The sequence below is a fragment of the Terrapene carolina genome, unplaced genomic scaffold (assembly GCF_002925995.2).
Source record: "Terrapene carolina triunguis isolate 2854851 unplaced genomic scaffold, T_m_triunguis-2.0 Scaffold69, whole genome shotgun sequence".
NCBI lineage: Eukaryota > Metazoa > Chordata > Testudines > Emydidae > Terrapene > Terrapene triunguis.
The window spans coordinates 47,921,499-47,944,254 of NW_020664420.1; the positions used below are offsets into that span (position 1 = coordinate 47,921,499).

General features: G+C 36.7%; 1 protein-coding gene across 1 annotated transcript in view; it reads right to left on the bottom strand.

Moving 5' to 3' along the window:
* Window positions 1-7,563: 7,563 nt before the first annotated feature.
* The window catches only part of TMEM161B (transmembrane protein 161B), a 71,613-nt gene continuing 56,420 nt past the window's right edge, over window positions 7,564-22,756 (bottom strand). The window contains exons 3-9 of the mRNA XM_024199624.3: window positions 21,745-21,896; window positions 21,119-21,179; window positions 19,059-19,199; window positions 15,149-15,262; window positions 13,626-13,800; window positions 10,416-10,512; window positions 7,564-9,697 (exon numbers count right to left, since the gene is read on the bottom strand). Of these exons, the coding sequence (XP_024055392.3) occupies window positions 9,420-9,697; window positions 10,416-10,512; window positions 13,626-13,800; window positions 15,149-15,262; window positions 19,059-19,199; window positions 21,119-21,179; window positions 21,745-21,896 (1,018 nt within the window). The 3' untranslated portion in view covers window positions 7,564-9,419. The remainder of the gene's footprint in view (window positions 9,698-10,415; window positions 10,513-13,625; window positions 13,801-15,148; window positions 15,263-19,058; window positions 19,200-21,118; window positions 21,180-21,744; window positions 21,897-22,756) is intronic.

The following is a 22,756-nucleotide window of genomic DNA, read 5'->3' on the forward strand; positions in this document are numbered from 1 at the left end:
TTATTGCATGATCCACCCCCCGACATCCTGTCCCAGTTTCTGGCAGTCACACACCCAGAGCATGGGGTTGTGTCCCTGACCATCTTGGCTATCAGCCATTGATAGACCTATCCTCTATGAACTTAACCAATTTTTTTTCGAACCCACTTACACTTTTGGCCTTCACAATACCCCTGGCAATGACGATCCAAACAAGATTGATTGAAGTGAGTCCACATACAGCAGTTTATCAACAGCTTTCCCTGCAGTCACTGTGGTAACCCCACTAGTATTTTAACCAGTATGCATTCTCTTTTAGTACATAATTTTATTTCAATTATGTATAATCAGCCACAAACAAATTATAAATTTTCCACCGAACAATGACTGGGGAGCTCAAAAAGCATAATCTTTGTATTTCACAGAATTTTATTAAATTAACATCAAAACTTACAGTGAGCTTTATTACTATGTTCATCAACATTAGGAAAATGCTGCCTGACACATGCTAACACTTTTCAAGCAAAACAGAAAATTCTTCTTTAATTCTCCAGATAAACCATTAGCAGCACTAAGCAACATAATTTCTTACACACAGTGTAAAAAACTAATGTATAGTAGCTTACAGGAACAAGTTTTCCCCAAACCGTGTGCTATATACATTAAATATACTAATTGCTAAAGCCATTTTTTAGAGCTAAAAGCTCAACACTCTATAAGGCTTCCTTTAAGAAGTGTTTCCTTTGGTACAGACTTAATTCAATGCAAACAGTTCAATTTACAAGAACTTTACATGTAACATGCAAAATAATTACCTCCAGACTAGGCATCTAATAATGTTTATTTCATCACTTTTTTTTCTGTTGAATCAGGCCAATCATGTTTGATAGATTTTTTTTAATCTTAAAATTTAAAGCGTGCAAGTTCTTATAAAATATAGTTAAAAGTCAAGCTGGCAGCCCACTGTCCTAACAAAAGCATGCAACAGTACATAAGGCTGCTATTTAAAAATACAAAATTTAAAAAACTGTACAACAGTTAACACTGGTCTCCTGTTTTGGATCCATTATGTTCAGCCCCATACGTCCATGTAATTCCTGCTCTTTTGTATCCTAGATTTGATCTCATTAATGCTCAAGTCCTGCAGAAACTTCCACACAAACTTTAAACCCATGAATAGTCCCATTGAGATCAAGTTAAATACACAAGTCTTTGCAGGACTGGAGCTTAAACTACAAACTTAGAGCAAAGCAGTTGTTACAAACTTCTTTCAAAGTCAACCATTCCATTGCAGACAGTACCAACATTATAGAATTGTAATTTCTTTAATCTCAAATATGAAAAAAGTGTGAAAGTGTAGGAGGAACTGAGGTGTTCTTACAAATACTGTAAAGGGAAGGCAGAATTCTTGGAATATTTATGTGATAAAAGCAAAATCAACTCATTGGAAATTAAAAAATATATATGGTTAAAATATTAGCCATGAGAATTTATTTTTCCACACTAATCATCTATACATATACATACATACACACGTATATAAATGAAAATTAAAATTAAATTCCCATGGCAAGTTTTTAAGGACTAGCTGATCTCCTTTTAAGAAAATGCAGGCTCTCTTCTAGGTATGCATACCTACCAAGAGAAGCACAAAGGCATGTGCACAACTTTAGAAAATGTCTGTTTGAAAATGTCATTTCCTAGTATCTGCTCTAGAATGTGCAGGTCCAGGCACTTTAGTAACACCTTGTGTGCACAGAAGATGGAGTTTGTTCTTTGTGTAGACGTTGTTGGTAATATTGTACCCTCATCCTCTGTTTTATTTTTTAAAAAATGATGCAGCTTTGCCCATACCAGTTGGGTTCCCACTATGTTAGCAACTTTTGGAAGACCTCTGCAGTACAGCATAGAAGGTATGCCTGATTTTAAAGCACCATGTCACGTAACTTTGCTCAGAGCAGGTCTAATCAATATGGTGTTTTAAAACAGTGATAACTGGTAGACAATCAAATGAAGGTGCTCAATCTTACACTTTGAGTTCCACCATATTGGCAAGTGGGAAATTTTTGAAAACCTACCCTAATCTAGAAAGAGGGGCTTGGAAGTTTCCCGTAAGCTTTGACCTATACCATTGGCAAATACAGATTTTTCATCTCTTGTTCACAGTCTGTTACAGGTAATTTGCTTTGTAAGCATCAATGTTGTCAATGCCAGCATAGTTCTAGGAACAGGGTGTGTTGATCTATGTACCCTTTGGTAACAAAAGCTATCTCAGTAGCAACAGAGCAACAATTGTGAGGTTATACATAACATAATTTTAAAGTTCCCAGTAACGACAGATTTAAAAAAATATTTACAGTCTGCAGACATGTACAGTTTGCAATAATTTACAGTTTACAAGAATTTTAACTTGAGTGAAATTCTGGGCCTAAACAATTTAATAGTATTTTTAAGTACAAATATTTGCTTATACTTAAAAGGGAATGAGACACTAGGATAAAAGCGGGTCCCCCCCCCATCCCCGCTATTTCTGCCACAGATAAATGTTTTCCCACTTTTGTTCTTGAAAATGTTTATCTACTCAAATTATGCAAGATAGTTAACAATGCAAGATAACTAAAGTGGAATATGGGCATGATTTAAGATAGGAAAACCAGAAACAGGAAAAATAAAGTTTTTGTTGGCACACCATGTTTACACATGTAAGAATCAGATTTACAAAATGGAATTTCTTTGTTTTACCTTTTATGAAAAATATTGTGAATACCCATCTGCTTTTGAAATACGTAAGACAATAGTACATAAGAGGTAAACAAAGTTACAAAGAATACTGAAAATTAGGACAAAGCCTGATTTTATAAGCATAAAACATCATAAATCAGGTTTCAAAAATACAGCAAAACTATCAAAGTAATTGAAAATGGCCAACCGGTAAGACTATTCAAAAAGTTGCTTCTTTAAATGCTACAGAGGTTTACTACTCACGCTCCTGGGGGAATTCTGCACCACTGAGCACGTGTACAATTCATATCCCCTGCAAAAATGTTTTGCTTTCCTGCAGAAAAATGACTTTTGACAGGGAAACAAAGGGAAGCCGCAAGAGCAGTCACACGCCCCTCTCAGGCGGCCTGGGCATGTTGGCTTGGGTGCCTGGAGCAGCCAGTGGAGATGTAAATCACGGCGGGGGGGGGGGGGGGAGGGGCTGGGTGTGCAGACATGCAAGCAAAAGAGACTCTGTCCCTCTCACTCCCTATTGTGGTGAATCCCATGTGGAGGATTAGGGCTTCTGGGTGTTTGGAGGTATGCGTGAGGTAGACTCTATCCCTTCAGGCAGAGCAGAATGTAGCAGCCTGCCGGCTAAGTTGTTCCCATAGTTGTTAGTGAACTGATCCCATTCTTAGTGAATTCCCCCTGGGAGCATAAAACAGGCGTAAAAGTTTTAAGGCTCCTTTACATTGCCAGAATAGTGTAAAGGAGCCTTATTGTAAATGACAGTAACCTTATCAATGCTTATAGTGTTTTAGTGATTAGAACTGGTCTAAATTTTTGGACTGAAAAATTTTCCTATCAAAATGTGCTCCAAGAACTGTTTACCGTCGGCCTTTCTGGAAATGGTCAGTAGCGAATATAAATTGTGAGTTTGACTCCCCAGTCTTTACTTGCTCTTCAGTTGCCTATAATGTAATATTGAGCATATGGATGCATATATTTGTTGACTAATAACGAGAAATAAAGGGTCAAACCTAACTACATTACAATTAGACAAAGGGAATTTGGGGTTTTCTTCCAAAACTCCCCACTCCCATGCTCCATGCATTGTATTGTAGTTTTAAATAAATTACCAAAATAAGTGAAACTGGCATGGTTATATGGCGTTATTTTTACAAAATATGAGGAATTTTAAAATATTCTGCACAGAATTTTTAATTTTTTAGCGCAGAATTCACCCAGGAGTGTACTACCAAAGTCATGAACATACTGTGTTAAGAAATATTGCAGATCTCAACTTTTTCCCTTCCCTGATTTTGAATAATGGGAAACTGAACCTAAGGAACTGTTTGGTATTTACAGGCTGATACCAAGCTTGTACTTGTTATAAATTATACTTATTAAGTATATACTTATTATGCTTATTAAGCTTATACTTGTTACAAAATCATCAATCTGGGCTTCAAGTTTAAAAAAGAATCAACATGTAGAAACATTTGATCTAATTGGAGGCACTAACATGAATAAACATGAGGACATGTTCCATGGCATCAGCATTACAAATAAATTTAATTTGCATTAAGAACACTGTTACAACAAAGGAATAAAAATACATATACTGGCTCTCAAAACAATGACCAGTACATCATCATTCTCCTGACAACCAATAATGGGAGATTTCAAAAAGGACTTGGGTTGTGGTTTACTTTTCTCTGGCTTCAGCAAATAGCCTGAAAAGTTACACACTTCGTGGAAAAGTGAAATTTAAACTTCCTTGTAAAAAAAGTTAAGCAGTAAGGAAGCCTTAGAGCAAAATCCTGACTGGTGCAATGCGGGTATGCTAGTGAGTAAGAACCACTTACGGAGGCTTTTCCCATCCACCCCTTCCCACAGCAGCAGGAGGGCATTCCAACCTCATGCTGGGAATGATGACTAGGTACCACACCACAATGTTGCCACTACTGGCAAGCACACTGATGCTTTTCAAAGGACAAGCAACATGCATGTCACTGTACAGCGTGACTGGCTGCCCTGAGCCATCTTGCCCAACAACAAGACAGTGTATCCAATATTTCTGTAACACTTGTACTCTCCAGAGTAAGTCTTTATCAGAGAGGCCAAGATTTTGCCCCTAATACTTCTTTTGGGGATTTAAGCTGTAGATTAAAATAACAGTCTTACCTATTTGTTATTTTACAGTAAATGTTCATCTTAAAATTTAGAACACTAGTAATCTGCTGTCTTTCTTTTATTAAGATCCCACTCTGACCTAGGAACATTTCCTTATGATAAAACACTTCAGCTCCTTTTGCCTGAGTATTTTCATTCATGATTTCTATTTTTACTGTGGACATTGTTCTTCAATCTTGAGTAAAATGTTTAGTAGCTTTGTGGGGAGAAAAAAACAACGGCAATAGACGATGTGCAGTACTAAATTTGGGGGCTATTTGGCTGACATAACACAAAGTTCCTCTATGGAAAGCGAGCTAATACTTAAAAAGGAAAAGTGTAACACTAAGGTCTTTGAGAATAAAAAAGTATAAGGGCTTCCATTTTACAGCATCACTAACTTCACAATATCGTATCTATGAGGACAAACAATTTTCATAGTCATAAGTTTACTTTTAAAAATATTAAACCTAAGACATCAATTAGCAATGGTGAATTCTGCACCCAAAGGTGGCTGACAAAGAGAGATAGCTGTTTGGATGAGATTAGCTGGGATTTTCTGTATACAATAACCATACTATATACTCAGAAGTTGAGCATTGTGGTTTAGACAGCTAACTTGTATCTTCATGGCACAATGCTTGCTTCTAGGTAAGTTTGACTTTACAATTAGGGCATAAGTGGCTCCCTGTTCACAAGTTCGCCATCTCCTTTGAATAAATAATAGATGTTATGTAACACTGGGTTTGAGCAATGAATCTTCTAAGGCAGCTCTTCTTCCATATAATGCTCGTTGCTCTCTCTCACGGATACCACATGCCCTTTTCCTTTGTTGTACCGGTTGATTCTTATGTAAGAAAGAGGTTTAAAAAAAAAAAAAAAAAAAAAAAAAAACAAAAAAAAAAATAAAAAAGGATCCAGAATTTGTGGTTGCAAACAACTGCAAACTTTTAGGCAGCTGGGAAATCCTGAAGACCTCTACAATTACTGAAATATCTACACGATGATAGTATAGCCCAAAAGGCACTCCAAGGTGCCCTGCAAAGTGAAAAATACTGGTTTATGACCTTTTCTCCTTTCCTATGATGTATAAAAAACATTTGTAAGCTTAAAAAGCGTTCCTATCAGGAATGTCATGGCTGGTCTTCCCTACTTTTTGATGAGAACTCAGAGGTCTCAAGCCTGATTTAGACACACACTCCTACCGATTTAACTAAAAAGATGTTATTTTAAACCAATTTAGTTAAACTGATGCAAGTTCATGGTTTGCTATTCTTATTTCAGTTTAGTTTAACCTTGTTAAAAATAAACAGATCAAGTTAAACTGAAATAAGCCACTCAAATTCAGTTAAAACACAAACTTCAATTTAGGTAAACTAGTGGGTTTAAAAATCACACTCTTCAGTCAAGTCCTCAGGATCACAAGCTACATCTTCTTAACTGAATGGACAGGACTGTTGAATCTTTACCAAAGACATCTTATCTCCCAGTTCTTTTTCTCAGAAAGAGATAATTCATGAAGAAGACCACACAACATTTTAAGCCTGACTAAAAACTGCTTTCCCTCAGTCAGGTTTCACTTGCTTTATATTTCTGAAACCTATTAGTTTTCTGCAGCTGTCCATATAATCCTCCAAAAGAAACAAAGAAAACTTTATTATTGTAATGTAAGAAAGGAGAACTCCTGCCAAAGTACATACCCGATAAGCCTTCTGTTTACATAATAAAGATGCAACAACTAAAAAAAGAGCACAAACCTACTTTTTCTTTGCAGGTTACTACTGAGAATGGCAGACAGATACACAAGGGTAAAAGATAACCACAAATGACTTAAGATGAAGCACAAGACAAGTTATTCATTTGCTCATGAAGGTGCCATTCAGCGATAGGTCAACAGATGTGTTTTATACCATACTCATCACTATAGTAATGTCCTTTTTTCCCCCTTCTTCTTTGTCCACTTCCCCCATGTCAGAAAGATTTTCTGACCTACATAGGTTTTGTACAAGAAGTCCTCTGGATTATGCAGGATCTAAGTCAACGAAAGTCACTGAAGGGAGAATATCTTCCACCCATAGCAAACCTGAAACCTGCAGAACCACAGAGTTGGATGCAACATTCAAGAGGCAATGGCTAGAAATGGTAATCAGAACAAAGATAGAAAGATAATCAAGCTGTTTCTTGATGTATCAATGTCAGTTCTCCAGGTGTAACAGTTTGATCAGTGTTATTTCTGAAGAGCAAGACATCTGACACTTGTTGTTAGCTCTATAAAGCCCAACCATATTAATAATTGCCTTATATAAGAGACACACACGTCTTTTATATAAAAAAGTCTTATATAATCACTTAATTTTCAGTTAGGAGCAGTGACAACAAATCTATGGGGATGGAAATTCTATTCATGAATAGAAATGCAGGTCTTCCCATGGATTAAGTATCCTTCAGAATCTAAATTTCATTGCTACTCTTCAGGTTGCAATGACAAGCTTCTTAAATAGATTGATACAACTTCGCAAGCTGAGTTTGCAGTCAGAATGTTTCAAGTTTTGAATTTATGAAGTCAAATATTCTTTAGGCCATTCAGATAGTGGATGCCATTGTCACTTATTAAAAATTAGGGTACAAGTGAAGTTTATAGCACTGTTAGCTATAAAGTACTATACTCCTACAGTAACTGGAGTTACTGGAGGTTTTTCAGGATATTTAAGAGGGCGTGTGCACGCAGCGGGGGATGCAGGTGAGAGGTGGCAGTATATAAACCTTATTAAGGTAACAGCAAATGAGCTAAAATATTTTTGAATGCTTTCAAAGCCATTTGATGGAGAGAGAGGAATTGATAACTCTCTCAGATCCTTAATTTTCAGTATTCTTTGATGCTTTGTTTTCCCATATTACAGATTTACAACATTTAAATAAAACATTTTCTAACAGTCTTTCCATTTCTGTTTACTATATTCCAAGCTTTACACAAATAATTCAAAGAAACCCAAAAGCGTTACCCATATTTTCTATGTATGGCTAATATTACTTCGTCATACTAAACACAGATATCTTTCTGCAGTGCACTTTTTTTTAAAAGTAAAATTAAGATTTTTAAAAATTAATTCCCAATCCCACATTTCTGATTACAGTATACACAAAGCAACTGAAAAAAAATTGTCATTCTAATTTGTTCTCAAAGTACTCAATTTAGGATCTGTTATTCAAACTAAACAAAACTTGTCAAATTTATACTTTACTCCTCCTTACTATACATTTTAAAATTAATGTACAGAAAATACATTTCTGAGACTAAAAGATGTTCAATATTTCTACATCAACAGGATAATCTCACATTAGACTAACAAACGAAGATCACAGAGAGCAGGAAAGATAAGAGTAACAACTTCTGGGTGAATCTCTTTCAACAAAATTGCAAAGGTTCTTTATTAAAGTTAAGTACCTTTGTAGAGGCACCAAAAATGAATAGCCCTTTCAGCTGAACTTTTAAAAAAATTTAATTTTAATTCAAAAAGAGATCTTGAACTTATTAGGTACATATATGTCCCTGTCCCACTGCCCTGTAACATACATTCAGCAACTTAAAGATTCAATATTTATTTTTATAGACTCCATATATATTATATATTTAATATATAATATATATTTATATATATACTTACAGATACATACACACTCAGCAGGATTATAGTTACTCTTTTTAAACACTTTGATCAGTGTTGATAATCTATTCCAATTATTTTGTGAATTGAATGGAATTTGTCTATTACCTGGAAAAATGAAATTTTAAAGACCCAAATGGAATTTGTGGATCAATAGTAGCACCAATACTGTACTTGCGAGGGTTTATATGGCCATTCATTACTTTAAAATGACTGCAGGGATTGAGACAATATATATTTTTAGAATATTCTTCTTACAGCATGAGCATTCCTGCACTACTTAGGCAGCAATACTTGCGGAATCCATGCATTTGTTCCTACCCTAAATTCAAATATTACATAGCCTTCTTTACTGTAATATACAGTATTTCTTCTGTCCTGTTGGATTTTTTTGCTTTTCACACAGAAAAGTGATCAATATCGTTCCAACAGAAATTATTTTCTCTTCCCATTGTATGGCTCAGTTTCAAGATTGTTTAACTAGGCAGCCACCATTAGTGTTACCTGTACCTCAATACCACAAAGAGTCATCAGTCAACGACTAAAGTAATATACAAAGTTTTGAGGGCAGCTTAGTGTTAATGGAAAGCAAGGTACTCACAGGCGCTACCTTTTTAACTAGCCCTCCAATATCAGCCACATAAAAAGGTTAGTCACAGTTCCAATACCATAATTCAGCAGTTAGTTACCTACCATTCGGTAACAAAAGTTAAACCCACTTGTGATTTTAAACAACAATATTCACCCTGAGAATACAGAGGAAGCATTTAAGAATAAAATCTGATATGTGTTTTTTCTTCACGTATGCATTCTTCCATTTTTTTCTTCAGCCCCTCTGGGGTACATGGGTTTGAATCGAGAAGTTAACTTCAGATATTTCCTTTGTGAGCTGATTATTCATGCCACAGTCAGATACTGGTGATAGAAAAGCCCAAAAAGGCTTGTGAAGAAGAGGCAAGCAGCAATCCACCAAGTGAGAAAAGACAGGAGTCCTCGGAACAGGAGAGGAGTGAAAATGTTCTTTAGGCTGCCCAATGCCATTGTTATTTGTACTACAGTTACCTTCATCTTTCCATCAGCAGGTGGAGACTCAGAATAAACTGAATTGGGGAGTGGACTGTTCTCCATTGGAAAGTCAGAGCTAGATTCTGGATAGATGCCCCAGGAATAATTACCTGTTAAAAGTAAGATAATAAATGAAGCAACTAGATTCCAACTCCTTTTACTTCGGTCAAGTCTATAAATATAGCAGCAGTACCCTAGACATATTAGAAATACAAAAAATTCTTTCTAAATAACTTTCTAAATATAAAATTGCAACATGCTTGATGTCGACTCCCTAATTTCACTACAGTACATCTGGTAAGACAGTGTAAGACATATCCTCCATGATGGTCTGGTGTTGCTCTATTCTTTTATTAATACTAGAAGAAAATCCATGCCTCATTTACAAATAATGGTCAAGAAGTCCATGCAGTTTTAAGGATAAGACTTGTATTAATTTTAGAAAATTTCATTAACAGATTTCCATAAAATGATACATGTAAAAAGCATCATTGATAGTTTTTTACATTTTATAAACAAACAAAAAGATCCATGTTTCAATATACATAAAACATCTCAATTTGTTTGTTATACTAAATAGTTTGCCTGTTGGAATATCAATCACAAATAGGAATTAACATCTGGTTAACAGGTGTCTTAAAATCAGAAAGACGACAGAATAGTCTTAAAGCTACTGCTTTAAATGACAAGGAAACATCTCTGTATATTATTGGTTACACATGCTTTCTTTTAATGGACAGATATAAAATGATAAAAGCCTTTCATAATAGGATCAGAAATTTTTTTAGTAAACATATGCACTGTTTTCCTTTATCAAATTTTGCTTACCTAGTGTTTTCAAAAGCAGAGTTGTATGAAGCAGCATTACCAGAGGTGCCACATACTGCAATGCAATTACACAAAGGTAATAAAATACTCGGGCCACCTGAAACCAACAAAATCCTTATGAGTGACTTCATGTGCAAAAAAATCTCAACACAGCTGACATGTTATGAATGATCATAGCAAACATTTAAATACAACTGTCAGTAAAACGGAGCAGCTTAAAGAAATGTGATCCTTACGAGAGAAGCTACATTCTAAAGGTTTTTCCCACCAGATTTTTAGTGTCTAAAGTACTGTCTTCAAAAAGACTTTTTATGATGAATTTCAGCCTTAATAAAAGTTTCATAATACTTAAAGAGCTCATTACTTTACTAGTTATTTCCTTACAAAAGGCAGAGTTAAAAAAAAAACCATTCATCTCACTTTTTCTAAAAAAATCCTATCATTCAATGATCTGTATTTCTATACACTAGAAGTTTGTTAAAAAGTAGTCTGAAAGTTAATGTACTTTGGATAAATTTTCAAAAGTGCTGGAGTGACTCAGAACCTAAGTCTCATTTTCAAAAGTGACTTAGGCAAATGCCAAAGTCCCACTGTCTTTCAATAAGACTTTGGCTCCTAAGGGTCTAAGTCAGGGGTGGGCAAACTTTATGGCCTGAGGGCCGCATCAGGGTATGGAAATTGTATGGCGGGCCATGAATGCCCGGTGGAGGAGTAATATGGGGGGGCTCTATAAGGGATGTTACCGAGGTGGGGGGGCACTCATGGGGTGTGGCGTGGGGGGAGGGGGACTCTATTGGGGAGGCACTGGGGACTCCTAGGGGCCCTGCTGGCAGTGACACCAAGGCAGCCGTACCAGGCACTGCCACAGGCAGAGGCATCCTAGCTGGGATGGGTGTGGCCCCTGGGTGGTTTTGAGGCTCTTAAGGGTGGGGCCATGACCGGGAAGGGATCAGGCGTGCTGCCGTGTAGGGGCAGGGTGAAGACGTGCCTGCGCAGTGTGGCACTGCGTGCCGGAGGATGGTGCTCATCAAGGGAATTGAGAGTCGGGGACTGGAGACCGCCAGGCAGGCGGAGCGGGGCAAGCCCCTGACCCCACTCCCTGGCGGGAGCTCGAGAGCCCAATAAAAACGTCTGATGGGCCAGAAGTGGCCCGCGGGCCGTAGTTTGCCCACCCCTGGTCTAAGTCCCTTTTGGAAAATGGGATTTAGGTGCTTTTGTTTAACAATGTAAGATATTAGTAAATGAAAATAGTCAGAAAAAATGAGAAATACAAATAGAAGCTCCATGGTTAATTCAAATGGTTAACAGAATTCACTTAAAGAATCTTCACTTCAGATTTAGATAATATTTTATTGGATTCCACTTTTAAATTATTTTATTTCTTCACAAGGAGTAGGTCCTCCTCTCCTAATCACTAATGTTACATTACATATTTATATACAACTGTTGACCCAAAGGGCTCGGGGGGAAATAAGAGGAAAAGTCAAAAAACAAAATCAGCAATGAAAAAGTCAACTATACATCTTAAGTGAGAACAAAATATTGGCCTTGCCTAGAGGATGAAAAGGCATGAAATTCTTTAAAATAGTACTAAAAAGAGGGAAGGGTTTTGAGATGAAAACGTGTCAAAAAGACAGTATGGGGAAGAGAGTTCCAAAACACTGGGTACTGAAGAGGAAGTATGATAACCATGGAACCAAAGCATAAGAAGATGACTGTTCCCCCTTTGATAGAATATGATCAAACAGAAAAGTAGCAACCAATAAAGGAAAAGGATTGGAAGGATCATTTCCTGGTTACAGCAACAGAAGACCAAAAAGAGTGGAGGTGATACATAAACAGTAAGATAAAACAAAAATTTATTTTGTTCAGTGGCTTTGGACTGACTGAAAAGGAGGATTTTGGAAGACTGAAGTAGAGGGCAATGTATGGAACAGATTTTTGCTATATGAAAATTACAAAACTTGTAGTTAACTGAGATATTTAGAAGATGTTGCATTTTCCAGATAACATGAGAAATATGGGTGCAGAAAGATTCTGATTAAAGAGAACTCCGAGGTTCCTAGCAGCAACAACTGGACTGATTCTGGTATTGATGACCATGAGAAGAGCCCTGTGAATAAATCCACCTTAATCCTGAAGCCCTACACTAGTCACCATGCTTCTGAGTAAAAAATATGGGCCAGAAATCCCCTTCAAAGCCCCTTTACGGCCATTGCTTAATATTTTGCTGGTGACACAGATACTACACTAATGGTCATAGTGATAAGTACTATTATTAAAAAACCTAAAATAGAAAAGAGCATTTTTGTGCTATATGACACTTTCCATACCACATCTCCCATGGGACTGATTAACATGTTGCACTCAGTACTTCTCTGCAAAATGAGCCTATCCCTCCCAAATAGTTGCATAGTGGCCTTACAAATTTCTATCCACCCATTTGGTTATAGTAATTTGACTGCTAAAAGAAATAATTATTCAGTGTTATCATGGTAACAAGATGGACAAGTACTTGTACATCCAGGCTAGTATATTTTTGTGACACTTTTACAAAATTGCCCTTTCATTCCGCTCCTTACATTTAAAAAAAAAATCTCTTCCATTTTATACTATATATAGTTCCTTTCACAGTTCAAGGATCTGCGCACATTTAGCACACTATACAGCCATACAACCTTACCTTTGCCTCTGTGGAAGTGGGAATATAACAGCACCCTTGCTTCTCCTAACAAAGCCACCCATTTCCTCTGTGCCCACCATAAGTCCAAATCACCACTCATTCATACACTCCACAGACCTTTGCAGAAGTCTGTGGTCGCACCATTCATCTAGGAAATACAGTAGCCGATTGCCAGAGATTATGCTGGACAAAAAGGTTGAGATAGGTACAGTACTGTGACTGCCTGTAGGGACTCCTTAGGACATGGAGCAAAGGAAGCAGAGTTTAGCTGTGTGGCTGTGGTGTGTGGAAAATATCAGTTCAACTCTGCATTTCCTGGATTTGAGGGGTTTTCCCCTTGCAATGGGAGCCTTCTTATAAAAAAACACCTACACTCAGGAAACCTCTCAGTTTACGATTTTTGGATGTGAATTCTGAGCCTGTGGAAAGGTACAAGGAAAGGGCAATGTGTTGTGCCCAACAAGCTATGATAAAATTTGTGTGTGAATCACTTCATGCATTTATCATTTTTGTTCCATTCTACTTACCATTTTCTGCAGATCAACTGTACTTATTCTGCCAGCCTCCTTTTTCATCTGATCCACACATTTCTGTGCTAAATTAAGGTAGGCTTGCAGGTGTTTGCGCATCATGGCCAACCGTAAAGCACACAATAGGATAATTATCCACAGTCGTACCGTATCAAATGTTGCTTCTGACATTCTGTAGATCAAAACAGCATAGTAATATTCTCCAAAAGTTACCCTATATATACTTAATGCTATGTATCTGTTTACATATTATCTGTACAAACAACTTGACATGTCTTGAAGGAAATATTTAAATACAATTATTTATATAGCTCATGTTCAAGCAATATACAATTTTCCCTTCTCCCTTAGTTCCTTACACTTCCCACTCATGCCATAGCATTAGGCCTATATAAATATCCAAGTGACTGCAACGGGAAAAACTGGGAAGTTCTGTCAGTATTGAAGATTTCAAGCAATCTAGAATAATAAATAAGAACTATGCATTCCAAATGCTTTAAGATTTGGAATCTTCACTATACAGCTGTAAAATATCAACTGATGTACAGCCTAATTATATCTTTGGCCTTCTAGCCAGGTTAAATGCCAAGTCACTGCAATTTATTTCTAATTAAAAAAAAAAAAAAAAAAAAAAAAAAAACACTAAAGAATAAAGTACAAAAACTCAAATTGTAATTAAATTGAGTTCACTGCCAATGCAACTTTCTTTGGCATATGAAGTGGTCACAGCTATTAGACAGCTTTTATTTCTAGAAACAAAACAGTAAAAAAAATTTCAAACTGTTATTTTTACTGTGATCTTTTTTTGAAAAAATTAAAATAATAAAAACTAATTACTTAGCTTCAATAAATAAAGTAACACTGCAGCCTCTCTCCAATATACAAATCAGGAAACATGTAGGCTATGTTTACCACAGAGACTATACAAGCATAACCCCATAGTGTAGATGCAGCCTACACTGCAGAAGGGGTTTTTCTGTCAGTGTAGGAACACCTCCTCTCCAAATGAAGTTAGCTACTCTACTGACCACACTGCAAGACAACACCCCAACTACAGAGAGTGATTTGATTAGCAGCACAGCGATTCTATTAGAGTGATTGGATTAGTATCTGATGAATTATGCTAACTCAGCTGCTGCATCACCACCACATTAGCAGCTCAGGTGTCAGCAGCACTTGAGCTTCAACACATTCCCCATAATAGGTCAGCTTGTTCAAGCTTAAAGCACCACTTATAACTCAAGCTAGACACCTGTGTGTGCACAGAGTTGGGACAATGCTAGTTATAGCTTGAGAAATACTGCAGTGAAAAACAAGCCTGGCCTATGCTATAGCAGCTTCCTAGGGATATGGTGGAATCTCTGCAGGGCCTATGCCAAGGATTCCTTCCACGGCCAAAACCATGGATTTTAAGGCCCCTTTACGCCACTTCAGCCCTTTTACATGGCATAAATGGAACAGAGTGGGGGTGAAGAGTCTGATCCTAAGACTTCAGAACAAATGTTAAAAAGGAACCTTACAAAGGCACGCTCTCTTTGCCCAGAGGTGGGTTCATAATGTAGTCCTTGGTGATTGGTTTTACCCACAATAAGACCATAAGTAAAGGTGCCAAGAAGTTTATATGCAGCAATGTTCTGAAAGGAAAGAGAAAAGGAAAAATATATTTAATACATACAATCATTACACTGGTAATCCAGATTTCTGTACCTCCAAATTGTTGAAAATAATGAGGCTTGGCAGAATTTGTTTTTTTAAATATATTTTGACTGATAATATCATTGTTTAATTTTAAGCATTCTTTTCAATTTTTATAGATTTAAATTTTCACAGTGGCAGGAATTTGAGGCGAGTCAGATAATTATTTAATGCCAGTAGACATTGAGTGTCAAAAAGTTAAAGCTTGATAACTGTAAAATACAAAGTTGTAAACATCACATGTAAAAATATACAAAGTAAATATCCTTAAATAAAACTCAAACTCAGAAAGCACTTTTCTGACTTTGCCTATCAGTAAATTTCAATCATTGATGAAAGTATCTTTTCTTCAGTTTGTATGTATGCTGAAGAAAGCCGTATGTATGTCGTTCATAAGGCGAATATTTTTGGTAAAAAAAAAAAATATATATATATATATATGGAGATATACGTATCTCATAGAACTGGAAGGGACCCCGAAAGGTCATCGAGTCCAGCCCCCTGCCTTCACTAGCAGGACCAAGTACTGATTTTTGCCCCAGATCCCTAAGTGGCCCCCTCAAGGGCTGAACTCACAACCCTGGGTTTAGCAGGCCAATGCTCAAACCACTGAGCTATCCCTCCCCCCGGGACACATCAAAGAGCGGGGGTCGGCTTATAAATGGGTCTACACCAAAATTTGATGATTTTAAACTCTATGGTAGGGGTCGGCAATCTATGGCATGTGTGCCAAAGGCGGCACGCGAGCTGATTTACTGTGGCACACTGCTGCCAGCCTGGTGTCCCTGCCGCCGGCCCCGCTCAGCCCGCTGCCAGCCTGGATGGACAGAACCCCGGGCCGGCAGCGGGCTGAGCGGGGCCGGCGCCCGAGACTCCGGATGGCAGGGGCCGGCAGACGGAACCCCAGACCGGCAGCGGGCTGAGCGGCTCAGCCCGCTGTCAGCCAGGGTCCCGGACGCCGGCCCCGCTCAGCCTGCTGCCAGTCTGGGGTTCCATCCGCTGGCCCCTGTAAATATAAAATGTATTACTGGCACATGAAACCTTAAATTACTGCAAATAAATGAAGACTTGGCACACCACTTCTGAAAGGTTGCCGACCCCTGTTCTATGGGATCATTGAATCTAATACATTGTCATTTTGTTTACCTGGAGCATCTGCAGGCATGGAGCCCCTCAGCTCCCTCTGGCCGCGGTTCGCTGTTCCCAGCCAATGGGAGCTGCAGGAAGTGGCTCCATGCCTGCAGACGCTCCAAGTAAACAAAACGTCCCGACCCGCCAGCGGCTTACCCTGATGGACCAGGAGCCAAAGTTTTCCAACCCCTGAAATAGAGGGTCGGCTTATGAAAGGTTCATACAGTTTTTGCTATTTTTATCTATCCATTTTGAGGGGTTGGCTAATGAATGAGTATCCTTCCAAGCCTAAAAATAATGTGGGAGTTTCTCAATAAAACTGTGAGAAAGTGGTGGAAATAGGGAATTTTTCTTTTCTTCAGCATGCTTACGGGATTTTAACAACAAAAGAATTAGCCATGCAATTTCATGATAATTAATGATTAGATACTGTGGTGAAAGGTGCACAACTTTGAATAAACTCCTATTTCAGTGTATTCTAATGAACCATAAAGAACCACATGTTACACAGCAACATGGTTAATGACAGCTGTTGTAAATATCTACATTGGTATAATGTATGTCTAACCTAAGAACTCAGTATCTCAAACTGATAATTATGGAAAATATTCAATTCCATTAGTGGAAAGTGAGATAAGTAACATATGAATATTTTTGTACTATTTAAAAGATTAATTTTTGTTATTCACGCAAAATCAGGGAAACATTTATCATTTCTGGCAAGTCAAATTTCCCAATTTTGTATAGATTTTCTTAATTGGGAACCTTGACTAACTCAAAGTGAAATTTGGTACTTGCATACAATTATAGACGCTCAGAGAGAAAACATTACAAGAAAGATAGTAGATCATTTCTAGAATAGTTATTTTTAAAAGTATTGGATTCGCAGCAAATTAAACTGGATGGTTAAAATAAAAATAAAAACCAAGTTGTGGGAATGCAAAACAAGAATGAACTTTTTTTTGTTTTTTTAAATGAACCTATGGTCTGTGAAGATATAGCCCATTCTCAGTTCCTCTCATAAAGCTAGCATCAGTACAACCTCAAAAGGGCTTGATTGTGCACTCATTACAGTAAATGGAAATATTTCCATTGACTTCAGTGGGTATAGGATTAAGTGTTGGTGCCACTGCACCACTGCAATATTAGCTGAGACAGACTGCCCATACTCCCATATCTAAAGAAAGTGCTACAATACTATAGGGGATACAGCCAGGTGAATAAAAATTTATCCTAAAAATATCAGATGTCACTCAATTAAAATGCTATTAAGACTCTTAAAACCATCTGTATTTGTATTTTCAGAAGCATCTCATCATGCAGTCTGAGTAAAGCACTGGTTCAAAAATAAAAAGCAGTGCTAGCGATGCAGTGTTGCTAGGGAACACTACAGCATCAAGGAGCAGCTCAAAGCAGTTCAGTAGCTTGTGAAAGGCTTTTACCTGCTCTTCTGCTTATTTAAGTCACACCATTAGGTTAGTGAACAAGAATGTGTAAAGGGGTGGCAAGAATCCATTTTTGTCCATTGGAGTAGTGTGAGAAAGGCTGAAAGCACTCAAAGCAACCCATGGAAAAGGGGTGGATGGGTAACGACAGAAAACACACACACACACACACACAAAAATGGTGCTGCTGAAAGAAAATTAAAAGGATTATCAAAATTAAACATTAAAAATAGCCACCCCAACAAGATTTTTATTCTATATAATACGTCACCAAGAACAAGTATAATTAAATATTAGGATATTACAGTCCAGGATTTTCAGTGGGGATTAGGTACTCAGAAAACCCTGAAGGGATATTTAAAAAACATTTCTGAATTTGGGCCTCTAACTAGGTAAGAAGCTAGATCTGAAAATGTGGCTTTAATCTGGTGTCAACTCCCACTCCCCAATTAAATACCTTTGATTATATAAATAAATAGCCACTTACCTATTCAACCTTATTGAAGATGACACTTGCATTTTATTCTTTAGCATTTTAAAAGATGCTACTCTATGCCTGCTGCAGTTTGAACTTGCTCTTCCTACACAGTTTCCTAATTGCAATGTATTTAATGTGTAACAAATATAAAATGAAGTTGCCAAGTTTCAGTCAGAGGGTTAAAAGAGAGAGACAATTAGGGGTTAGTTTTTTCTGCTTGGTTTTGTTTTGCTTTCTTTATTGCCCTCCTGAAACCACTTCTCTCCACACTATTCTCTTTCTGTATTCTGCCCCTAATCTTACAAGCAGTCAGGGAACGGTGCACATCTGAAACTGGCAGCTGTGCCTCTCTCCATCACCATTTCCTAATCTGCCTAAAAATGTGACCAAAGTGGAGAATGAGAACCAATCAGTGTGAAGCTCCTATACAAGAAGGAGAGAAAAGAACGTTCCTTTATCGGCTCTCCGGTCATCTAGAGAAGGACGGTACAGGTTGAGTAGGTAGGTAGGAAGCTGGCAGGCCTGTTGGAAGACTAGAGAAAGCAGGTGGGAAATGGGGGAGGAAGTCCTAGTGAATCACTAGTTTCTCATTGGAAATGAATTGTATTACTTCTTTGTACATAAAAAAGATATTAAAAGACTGAACAGCATGTATCTATGTATATATATATTTTCTCTTACTGTGTTATTTTTCCTGTTGCTAAATTCAGAGCATCCAGATGCATTTGAGCCAGTCGTAAGCCAGGGAATGTCAAAAAAGCACCAATAAGTGAACAAAGAACAGCCAGGAACAATTTGAAGGTTAGTTTAGACACTGGACCCCTAAAAAAAAAAGGGGGGGGGGGTTAAAAAAATTTAAAGGTTTTTTTTCTCAACACTTCATCCCATCTCCCCAATAATTAACTTTTAAAAAAGGCAAACAGCAAAAAGGCATTCATTCAAGATTTTGAAGAAAGCAGTTTAACTCCATCTTGCTAGGATGCCAAGGCTGGCTGAGCCTAGAAATTACTAGCAATAGATTAGGCAATTTAGAATAAAAACTGAGTAAGCCCACGCAGACTGTACATTTAAAAAAAGGCCAGAAAAAACTTCTATGCAGAAAATAGAAACAATCTTCGAAGAAATATATTTTGTACGTTTGGCACTATGTAGAAAATAACCTGTAAAAAAGACACATCATTAACTGTAAAACACAAAAAATAATCCTTCAATAATACTGAAATCTAGTGAAGGTCAAGGAATAAAAACAGCTGGCAGAAATATTTAACAAACAATGTCAAGAGACAGAGATATACCTGTGATCAACAGTGAAAAGCTAAAGTACATTAGCCACTGTTTTAAGTTATGCTATTGTGCTTGCATTCAACCTTTACCCACTAAGCAGCTCTCAAATATCTTAAACTACTGTTACTCTAGTTACTATCACCATTAGATAAATGGATAATTCTAATTCACTTATCTCCCAAGATGATGACTTTTTAAATTACTGAACCATGCATTATTTTCTAAACGTATAATGGACTTAAACAAAAAACTAGAATCAAGTATTTGAACTTTTTGCACCCCCGTCTTCATGATTATGCAAGAATCAAAGACCTAAATGATGCAATACAAATAGAGATTACTATTAATAGTGGGCAACAAATAGAGTCTAGGGACCCATACAAGAGAATTTCAATAGATGCATTCATAATCCATCTCATTCAACTCCCAAGAGACGCCATGACCATGCAATCACTGCCTGTAAATTGCCAAGATACTGCAGTGAAGTTCAAAAGGGAATGAGGACAGACAGGTACTAACTGGAAAATTAATTAAAAAGTTAGCAAAGCACGATCAGAATAATTTACGAAGAGGACAGATTGCAGGTTAGGAAATGCAAAATGTTCAGTAGAGGTTATTTTTAAGGTTGATTTAGTTAAGACCCAGAGTCCTCAGATACCCCTTCCCAAAAATATTATATTAATATGGTAGTTTAGAATTAACACCCAAAAGAAATGCAAAGTCATGTTCCCACAGTCATCACAATTCACTTTATATAAGGGTAAGTATTACTGACATCCTCTAAATATTTTAAAGCATAGATTAACAAAACAGATATATTTAAAATATTACTTGCAAAAGGGACTATTTATAGTTATTGTGATAGTGTATGTGAGCAACATCACTTTGATTATAGGATATGCCTCTGTCAGTCACATAAAACTTGGGGGTCCTGAGGCAGATGGATCATATTTCCACAAGAGGCAGGATAAAATAACAGCCTGAACACAGAACTAGGAGCCAAAACTGACTTCTACTCTCATCTCTGCCACAGGCTCCATCTGTAACCTTTGGCAAAGCATTTCACCTCTCAGTCCCCTTATCCATACAGTGAGGACAATACTTATCCTCAGAGGTATGTCGAGGTTTACGCAATATGAAGATGAAGTGGTTATATAAAAAGTAGTAGGAGAAAAATGCTTGTAATTTTGAACTGTATTTAATAATTTAACCTAACATTTATTTGAATTTTTTTAAAAACTTAAAGCATTAGACAAAGCAAGACATGTCAAGTAATTTGAAAGCAGAGCTGGATTAGTCTCATTGATCCAGCTCTTTCACATTAATAAACACAATACAAGAGCAAAGCACACAAGTAAATAATCATGAGACAAACACTCACTACCAAAAAACAAGTGGTATGGTAAAAAAAAATTATATTAACATAAAGCACATGGGTGTACTTTTCAGAAACTTACTGGGATTCCAAACCTTGCTTTTCAAGAAACTGCACTGCACTTTCTGAAAAATTAGAAAACCCTGCAAAGAGAGAGAGAGAGATTTTATTTTTTTTAAATCATGGTGCAAACATGGAATATCTCTTGAAAGAAAATGCTAGAAAACAGAACATCTTTTAAATAAGTTTTCATATGTCTGGTTTAGCTCTTTCGTGTGCTAATTAGTATGCCACAATGCAATAAAACTTGGTTATTAGCAGCAGCAGTCTTTGAAAACATCCCTTTGATATTTTGCACTCTATGAACATGAATAAAATTTACATTAATTCTTTAAGAATATAAGTAATTTTTCAGCATCAGAGGAGCCTCACTTAACTGTGTGAGGTTAAAAGGGGTTTAAAAATAAAAAAGGTAAACAAATAGTTAACAAAAAACAAACAACCTACACAGAAAAATACTCTAAAGTAAAGCAAGGCAATTACACAAGATGTACTTTTAATAAAAGATGTTTGGGAATGCAGATTCAAAAATGTCTCTAAAATAGAATTTGTTTTAAAACAGATACTCTAAAAAAAGATATCTGAAGGTATAATATTGATACATGATATTAAAGTAAACAGAGCTCATAAATATGGTCATAAAATTACCTGATTCAAGTCCAAATTCTAGATAATTTTCAGTTACAATAAGGATTGCCATGGCTTTGACAAAGAAAAAAAAGCCAAATGTGACACAGACAGATCTTTCACCTCCATCTTCTACTTTGAAGTAGTGAGTGGTCAATGAGAACAGTGTCTTGCTACATAAGAAAAGTCAAGGAAAAGTAATTTTGTAGAATAAAAAGAATTATACCTTAAGTTGGCTAAGAAGTTATTACATACATTTTAGAAACCCACACTGTGGCTTTGTTCTAGATGTGCAAATTGCAAATAATGCAGTATTTTTATTAGACCAAATACAGACAGAATTATGCTTCATAATGTTGGAACATTTAGTATGCAACTGACATTCCATGACAAAATGGGATTCTGGAAAGATGCCATTTAGAATTTTTTTGTTTTGACTTATGGCCATAAATATCCAAAATATTAAATCTTTTTACAAAAATTAGAATATTGTTCTATATTAAAGAACTTGTTACAAGTTAATACTTCTAGGAAAAATGGAAGCTTACAAGCCAATACACATTTTCCAAAAAAATAATTGCAGAATATTTATCAAATGCTATAATTCAAGATTTAATATATTTAACTCTAATATTCAAAATAGCCAAGATTATACCTATAAAGCAGCAAATGAATACATGCAATTCTAACTCCCAGTGGTAGTTGCACATCCCAGTCTCTGTCTTAAAGTTTCTTAACTATGAAAATCTTAAATGGCAAAATCCTGACTACTGAAGTCAACGACAAACTACCATTGACTTCAACAGGGTCAAGACTTAATAATTTATGGGATGGAAATGGATTTGTGCCCACTTTTTGCTGCTGCTTTATATATGAAAAAACCTCAAAAGTTTTACTCATCCCTTGCTTGTTTTTTACTTCAGAGAAATCAAGATGTCTAATTTAGTCATCCCTCTTTTCCTGGAGGCCTTTTTTGGAGGACTCAGAGGTATGGATTGGGAGCTCTCTCTATCCTTAACTGAAAAGAGGAATG